The sequence below is a fragment of the Antrostomus carolinensis genome, unplaced genomic scaffold (assembly GCF_000700745.2).
Source record: "Antrostomus carolinensis isolate BGI_N321 unplaced genomic scaffold, ASM70074v2 scaffold13303, whole genome shotgun sequence".
NCBI classification, from domain to species: Eukaryota; Metazoa; Chordata; class Aves; order Caprimulgiformes; family Caprimulgidae; genus Antrostomus; species Antrostomus carolinensis.
The window spans coordinates 5,335-13,702 of record NW_010304543.1 but is presented as its reverse complement, the minus strand read 5'-3'; the positions used below and the strand labels follow the sequence as shown (position 1 = coordinate 13,702).

Below are 8,368 nucleotides of genomic sequence, written 5' to 3'. Positions count from 1 at the left end.
CTCACCTGCATTGCATTGCACGCCCCCTGCACACACCTCCCCACGGCACCAGCACGCTGCAGTGATATTTTCATGGGCACCTGGGATGGAGACTCACGGTGTCACCCAGACATAACCCAAAATCTCCAGATGTGGGTTATCGACCTTCCCAAGCTCCCCTGGATCTGTACAGGGCACTTAAAACATGGGCTGGGCAACTGTGGTGGCTTCACCCACAGCGTAAGTCCTTGCAGTCCTCTACTCACTCCCCTCACCCAGTGAGATGGGAAGAGAAACATGACAAAGGGGTCATAGATCAGAATAAGGATAGGAGGGTCTCACTCACCAGGGATGGGCACGGGCAACACAGACTCAACATGGGGAAGAAAATTCCATTTAATTCGTTATCAATCAGAGTGGATAATGAGATATAACAACTACATCTCCAAACACCTTCCCCCCACCCCTCCCTCCTTCCCGGGCTCCAATCACTTTGCTCCCCCTTTCTACCCCTGCAGCACAGGGGACAGGGAATGGGGGTTCAGTCAGTTCATCTGCTGCTCTTTCCGGGCAATGAGATCCCTCCCATGGGCTAAAAGAGTCCAGGGACAAAGTGTTCCAACACGGGCTGACCATGGAGTCATGGACCTCTCTGGGCACAGCTCTGGCTCTGGCATGGGGACATCCACAGGGTGCAGATGGGTCTCCTGTCCAGTGCATCTCCTCCCCTTGCTCTGGCATTGAGCATCTCTGGGGTCTTCTTGCTCAACAAAGCTCTCCACGTAGTCACAGCTGCCCTTGGGCAAAGCCTCCTGCTCCAGCGTGAAGTCCTCCATGGCCTACACATGGATATCTGCTCCACCATTGAACCTCCATGGGCCACAGAGGATCCCCATTTATCTCCTGCTCTTCTGGTGCTGATCTGGGAGTCTGAGGTTCCCTGCCTCCACTGCTCCTCCTCTTTCCTCATGTCCTGGATAGTTTTTGGGGGTTTTTTTGTTGTTCAGGCCCATGGTCTCCTGATGGCTCTCTCTTTCCTTGCCAAACTGGTTCTTCCTCTCATAAATATGGATTCACAAAGGTGTTTCCCTATTGATAATCCACTCATGGGCTGGAAGTGGGTCCATCTCGGAGCCAGGGGAGATTTGCAAAGCTTCTCATAGGGGCCATCACTGTAGCCCCTTCCCCCACCACCAAAAACCAGCCCCTCCACACAGAAACTCACCACAGGAACCTATGGGTCAGTCACCTTCTCCTCTGGGTGTCCTGTCCATGCACCCAGGAGCCAGCAGAACTTTGCCCACAGTCCAAAGGGGGATGCTGTGAACAACACCCTTGGGTTGGCCCAGTTATTAATGCCCCAAAAAGGGCTTTTCCAGCTTAAACCTAAAGTTTATCACTTTGGATGAGGTTGTGCATCTTTGCAGCCCACACCAGGTCCTCCTCCCAAGACCAGGAGATGCTGCAAGCGAAGCTGGCCTCATGCCAAAATAAACTGCAATCAAGGGTCCTATTATCAACGAGTCTTCATCATCTTGGCTTAATTGCACGGGTGGCTGCTCATCATCCAGTTCTAGGAGCTCAAATCCACCCTTGTGTAATAGCTGCAATATATCCAGAGGCAGATATCCATCAACCGATCTCACCCGAGACCAAACGTCTACACCACCCCAGGTTCAATCCAAGGGGGAAGCCACAAGCCCCAGTTAATCAAGGAATAAGCAGCTGGAGTGATTACAGTGTAGCAAAAAAAACCAACCCCAAAACATCTGGAGCTCCTGTATTAATACTGAATAAGCAAACAGCTGGAGCAGTCACAGCACAGTGAGAACAGCTGAAGCAATTAGAGCTGGAAAAGAAATTGGCCGGAGCGTGAAGCTGGGTGCCCCGGGTCGGCCAGGCTCAGGGTTGGGGATATGGAAAGTGCTGACGTGTAGAGAAAGGTGCCAAATTTAGGCTTTAGAGACGAAAACAGGAGCTGGAGATCCTCCCAGCTCTGCTCCAGCTTTGCTTTCCAACCTGGGACAGGGGAGCGATGAGCAAGGAACACACAGAAGCTGCTCGTTTCGGTGGGTCCCACGTCAAGGCGAGTCCCACACAGGAGGATTTCATGGCACGCTTCTCCTTGGGGGTCATCCAGGAGGTCTGGAGCCAACCAGATCCTTTGCAATTATCAATTCTGCCACTTTAATTGCTGATTCTTGGTGCTAAAAGTGCTTCGGTGACTCTGCAAGAGCCAGTGATGCTCCAGCCACACTCAGCACCCAACACCCACCCCCGGGGCGCAGCGGCTCCTTGCACCCCACGCAAGGACCCTCCACAGACCAGGATGAGACCTCCTGGTCCCACCAGCCACAGGACCAGTGGTCAGAGCAGCTGCACTTGGGGGCTGCCCAGATGTCCATGAAGGCAGCTGAGCTGTCCCAGCACACAGAAGAGATGGTGCTGGGGCAACAAAGAGGATGTGATGAGGGGACAGAGACAGCGGATGTGGCCCGTCGCTGATGGGTGGCACTGGAGACACGGAGCCAACTCTACCCTGTACATCCTGTCATGTTTGCTGGGTCTCCAGATCCCAAAACAAAAATGATGAGAAGGATGGAACAGCCCTGCTGTAAGGACAGAGTTGGGGTTGTTCAGCCTGGAGAAGAGAAGGCTCCGGGGAGACCTTCTAGTGGCCTCCCAGTACCTGAAGGGGCTCCAGGAAGGCTGGGGAGGAACTTGGGCCAAGGGCAGGGAGTGACAGAACAAGGGGTGATGGCTTGAAACAGGAAGAGAGTAGATTTAAATGAGATGTGAGGAAGAAATTCTTTGGTGTGAGGGTGGTGAGACACTGACCCAGGTTGCCCAGAGAGGTGGTAGAAGCCCCATCCCTGGAAACATTCAAGGTCAGGTTGGACGGGGCTCTGAGCAACCTGATCTGGTTGAAGATGTCCCTGTAACTGCAGGGGGTTGGACTAGATGACCTGGAAAGGTCCCTTCCCACCCAAACCATTCGATGACTCAATGATTCTATGAAAATGACCCAAGCACTCTGCTGATGGAGAGCTGCAGCCGGGGAACACAGTGCAGGGTAAGGCCATGTATGGGAGATCTCTCCACTGGTCCCAGCTGCAGGACATCCTCGGGAAGGGCTGGGCAGGAGCAAGAGATGCCAAAAGCCAGGAGCCCTGGAGCAACGCTGGAGCCTCCAGCGAGGACATCAGCCCCACTCAGGTGATGGCAGCGGGGACCCAACCCCAGGGCATGGCCAGGATGGGGAGAAGAGAAACAGCTCAGCTGTTCAGGAGCAATGTTGCTGCCAAATAACCAGCACCAGACACCCCCTATCAACACACACTCATCCACAGAGCTCGACTGCACCACATGAACCCACCCAAGGGCACGCTGAACTGGTGAGGAGCACTGGGAAAGCCCAGCAAAGCTGTACTGGGCTCCAGTTAACAGCTCTCACCCAGAAATGGAGCAATGGTGGATTAAACAGCGACCGAGCAGATGAGAGATGTGACCCCAGCACAAAGCACTGATTGTTTTAATTGTTAGTTATTGTTATTGCTGCTGGGCTTCAGTTTCACGCTAAGGGACGAATGAGGAGGACTCGTGCTGGGATCAGCACCAGTCAACGCTCACAGCCTCTGCCAGACTGAAACACTCCCGCTTGAAGGACAAGGGCAGCATTTCTGCAGTGACATCCCCATCTGGTCCTCCTGTCCCCAGAACCTGCTCCCAGCATTTCCCTTCCCTGGCCACCATCCATCATTGTCCCTTTCTCCTGCCTCCCCTTGCACAGCCCTGGGGCTACAACAGCCTTTCACCTCCCTGTTAGCCCAATGGCCACAAGAGATATTCCCACCACGCCATGGACATGCACTGTGCCACAGAGTCCTATTTTGGGGGACGATGCACCTCCTGAGCAGACTCACCATCTTCATCCGTCTGGAATACCACCTCCTTGCCCTCTTTGCGACCCTCAGGGTTGGAGAGGATGAGTTTGACGTGGATGTTCTTGTAGGGCAGCAGGTTTTTGATGGTGTAGCTGTTGATGTTCCGCTCCATCTTCACGCACTCCCGGAAAGTTTGGTTGTGGCCGGTGCCCACGAAATAGCGGTAACAGAGGGAGACGGTGTAGGTGTGACAACGGGTCAGGTTGTAGCCCAGTGGCTCCCACTGCAATGTCAGCTGCCTGGACTGGATTTCGGAGAAAGCCAGACCTTTGGGGGCCCGCATGGGCTCTGTGGGGGAAGTGAGATGGGGAGAGATGAGCAATGGAAGCAAAACATCTCCTGGCTTTGTGTGTGTTACCAGGGAAAGCCCTTCTACAGCGTAGGAGTGAGATGGGAGGGTGTGGAGAGCAACCCTGACCCCAAAACTGGGACCAGCCCCAGCACAGGATAGAATCATACTGGTTGGAAAGTACTTGGGTGATGGAGCCCTGGGACAGGCTGCCCAGAGAGGGTGTGGAGTCTCCATCTCTGGAGATGTTCAACACCCACCTGGATGTTTTCCTGTGCAACCTGCTCTGGGTGACCCTGCTTTGGCAGGGGGGTTGGACTGGATGATCTCCTGAGGTCCCTTCCGACCCCACCAGTCCGTGATTCTGTGTAAGGCCAGGTTGGATGAGGCTTTGAGCAACCTGGTCTAGTGGAAGGTGTCCCTGCTGATGGCAGGGGGGCTGGAACTGGATGAACTTTAAGGTCCCTTCCAACCCAAACCATTCCACTATTCTATGAAAACCAGGCACTGGAGAATTATCTACAGCTCCTTCTGAGGAGGCAACAAGATGGGAACCTCACTGGGACAGCCAAAGGGCTCATTCTCAGGGACAGCAGTCCTGAGATCTGGGGATGCCCTGACTCTGCAGCCCTGTGGGAGGGGAAGCAGCCATCTCCTGACAGCATCTGCCCAGCTCCAGGGATGGAAACCAGCCACGTGGCAGCTGCTCACCCCGTGTATCCCATTGCTGGGCCTTCCTGCAATGAGATCTCACCCAGCTACTGCTGACTGTGATCAGCAAAACCCCACCATCCATCAGGGCGTTTTCAGGCTGGACAGATGTTCAGCTCCTCACATGGGCTGATTGTGTGGGCTCAAGATCCAGCATCACCCATACACCCATCTACCCCCCAGCCATGATCACATCCTGGGTTTAATCAGCGATCCCTCCTGAGATGCCACACACAGCCGCTAAAAAGTCAATTAAAAGCTGATCTATCAGAGGAGCAATGCTTGAAGCTCCTGGACTCTGGTGACAAATGCTCTCAGCACCCATCCAGACCCAGATACACACCCTGCCTGGGGCTCAGGGTGACAGGTGACCTTGTCCAAGGCCATCTGGGGTGGCAGGGGACCTTTGCTCAAGGCCACCCAGGGTGGCCAGGATGCAACATGGGACCCACCTGCACACTTGGTGCGGCTGATGAGGGGTGGTCCTGGTTTGCCAGTTCCCCCCTCGCCGGGCCGGGTGAGCAGGACACTGATCTCATACTCTGTGTCTGGATCCAGGTGCCAGAGCTTGTAGGTCTGCATGTTGACAGCATGGACCTCCGACCAGGGCCCCGAGGTCATGCGGTACTCGATCTCTTTGCGCACGATGGGGCCGTCGCCGATGATGGAGTTGGTGTTGAGCTGGATGATGAGGTAGGTGGAGCCGGCCCGGAGCAGCTGGGGAGGTGCAATGGGTGTGGGAGGCTCTGGAAGAGAGTGGAGAAGGGGCAGGGGGAGCATCCCCTTCCAGAAGCAGCTCCACAACATCTCCAGCCCTGGAGCCAGGCCAGCACTGGCACAACCACAGCTACCACCACTGATTTATATTTCATTTTTCTTCACTAGCTACAGTCAGGACATTCACAATGCCTCTTCCCAAACAAACCCATCACCTTGGGACTGCAGGGCATGGGACAAACTTGTGTCCCCCACCCAGAGGACATGGGGATGGACACCAAAGGATGGGAGGGCACCATCCACTCTTTAAACTTCAGCCCGTGCACACACCCTCCATTGCTTTTAGCCAGGCTCCAAAATAGGGTTTCATCTGATCAAACCTTAATTATCTTTATAAGAGACACTACCCAGCATGGTGCTGTGCAGTTCCACCATAATTAATTAACTCCCACCTACTGCAATCAAAAATAAATTATCTAAGGCCACCCAGAAAGGTAGTTTCCTGGTTCTATTTCAAACCATCTGTATGTAACGATTCATTGCCAGCATTAAACTGTGATCCCACCACCCTGAGCGTCCCACCACCCTGAGCGTCCCACCTTCCTCTTCCTCTGCAAACAGAGGAGCAGAAACAGCCCATCCATGACCCAGAAACTCGGGGGGCAACAGCACCTCACCCACCTTTCACAAGGAGCTCAGCAAAATTAGAGACACCAGAGCCACGGCTGGACTGGGTGACACAGCGGTACAGATCCTGCTCCTCCTTGGACACCTCGTCCAGCTGGAAGGTGGCCAGGAAGCGCCGGTGGCTGATGTGCTTCACAGAGGCAGCAGGGACCACCTCACCGCTCTGCCTCTGCCCCATGGGGAGAGACAAGACGTTACCAGGAGCCACGGTGTGACATCCAGAGCCACCAAACGTGTCCCCAGATGACATCTTCTTAAAAGTAGAGGGGGGTTGCCCTTCTCCCCCCCATGCCCAGCAGTGTCTTCTTGCAAAGGGGAGGCACAGAGGTGTTGCAGAAGCGATGCATGAGGTTGATGGTGGAGATACTAGTTTCACCACCACCATTGCTCACCTGCATGAGGAACCTCTCAGCCTCGGCAGCCTTGCCAGCAGCCACGCACTGGAAGGTGGCATTCTGCCCCGCGTTGACCTCCACGTCACCCAGGCGGGAGAAATGAGGTGCTTTCGCTGCCGAGGGACACAAGTATTGGCATTGCTGCAAAAATCCCATCACAGCCCAAAAGCCCAGCTGGGATGCTGGGGCTGGAGATGAGCTCCAGAGAGTTCAGTCCCCATCCTCATAGCCCAGCCAGGATCCCACCCCAGCAAGCCCATGGTGAAGATCTTGGGTAGGATCCCAAGCCCAGAGTCAGGGATTTGTCCCCATACATCCAGGGAGGGATGGACCTTCCCTCCTGCCACCAGATGCAGCCTATGGGGTTGATAGAAGGGGACAAGTCTCCTACTCCAGCCTGGAAGAAATAGCTGGTGATCCTCAACAGCCAATGTGTTGGGACAGGCTGGGAATTCAGGTCCCCACCAGCATGGGTGGCCCCTCTTGATGGGGATGCTCAGGTCATACATTCAGTCTGCACTTCTCCAAGGTTTTACAAAAACTTGGTGATGGGGATAGAGAGGGAAAAAAGAGTCCTGGAGGTACCCAAGGAGATGGAGCTCCATCAGCCCAAGTGACAACAGGACACTCAGGTGCCACCAGACTGCACCTTGGCATTAGTCCATAAGTTCTCCCCAGGACCATCCCAATGGGCACCAGCTCTGAACTCCGCTGCCCAGCCCACCTCAGCAGCACCCACTCCCCCACCATCCTTCAGGGTCCCCCACCCTCAGGTCCCATCCCCTGACACTCACAGCATGGATAATTCAAGAGCAAAATGTCATCCAAGCCAAGATATCCCCTGCGCTCGCTGGAGACCACGGCCTCAAAGAGGACCTGCAGCACCAAGCAGAGGGGTCACCCATTGCTGAGGTGGTCCAGGTCATGCAAGGGGTGGGGGTCTACACCATGCAAGGTGGGGGGTCTACTAGGGGCTCACCTGGTACTCGTTGGGCCAGAACAAGCTGACCGCCAACTCTGCCTGGTGCCACTGGCGGCCATGGGAGCCCGAAGCATTCCAGACAGCGCTGCCCACCGGACCCCCCGTCACGCGGACGTAGGCGCTGAGGGTGCCGGGGCTGTGGCCATCCCGGCTGTACATGAAGTAGCTGAACTGGAGGCAGTGGGTGTCATTCTCACTCAGTGCCTGGAACAGCAGGTGAGCTTTCTGGCCCGGGGTGTGCTGTGAGGAGTTCACCATCAGGTAGGAGCCTGTGGCGGGAGGGAGAAGGGAGGAGAGCACAGAGTAATCCCCTTGCTCTGTATCTCCAGAGCTTTGTCAGCAGGGATGGAGAAGGTGGAGGATGCAGGACTGCAAAGATGCACATGACCCAGCAATGATGCTCAGGTCCCATTGGGTACCAGTCCATACCAGTCCATGGGGACATGCAGGACAGGAGCCAGGACCTGGGATGGAGTCAGTGTTGGATGCCTATACGGGCAGCAGTCCCAAAGTGGGACCTGGTCTCTGGGACAGGAGGGAAGGATCAGACCCGCTGCCTCCAGGATGAGCTGGTCCCCCCAGGACACCAGAGTCGATACTGGGCACTGGTGAGGCCACAGCTCGAGTGCTGGGTTCAGTGTTGGGCCCCTGACTCCAAGAAGGA

The 8,368-nt window shown here is 55.3% G+C and overlaps 1 protein-coding gene across 1 annotated transcript; it reads right to left on the bottom strand.

Annotated features, from left to right (window-relative positions):
• Positions 1-3,902: 3,902 nt before the first annotated feature.
• Positions 3,903-7,973, bottom strand: LOC104522259 (receptor-type tyrosine-protein phosphatase U-like; the record flags this gene model as incomplete). Its single annotated transcript, XM_010164497.1, has 6 exons — positions 3,903-4,211; positions 5,376-5,669; positions 6,322-6,496; positions 6,720-6,835; positions 7,517-7,598; positions 7,702-7,973. Coding segments are annotated over 6 exons (1,248 nt in total), but the record flags the coding sequence as incomplete, so codon positions are not given.
• Between the last annotated feature and the right edge of the window lie 395 nt (positions 7,974-8,368).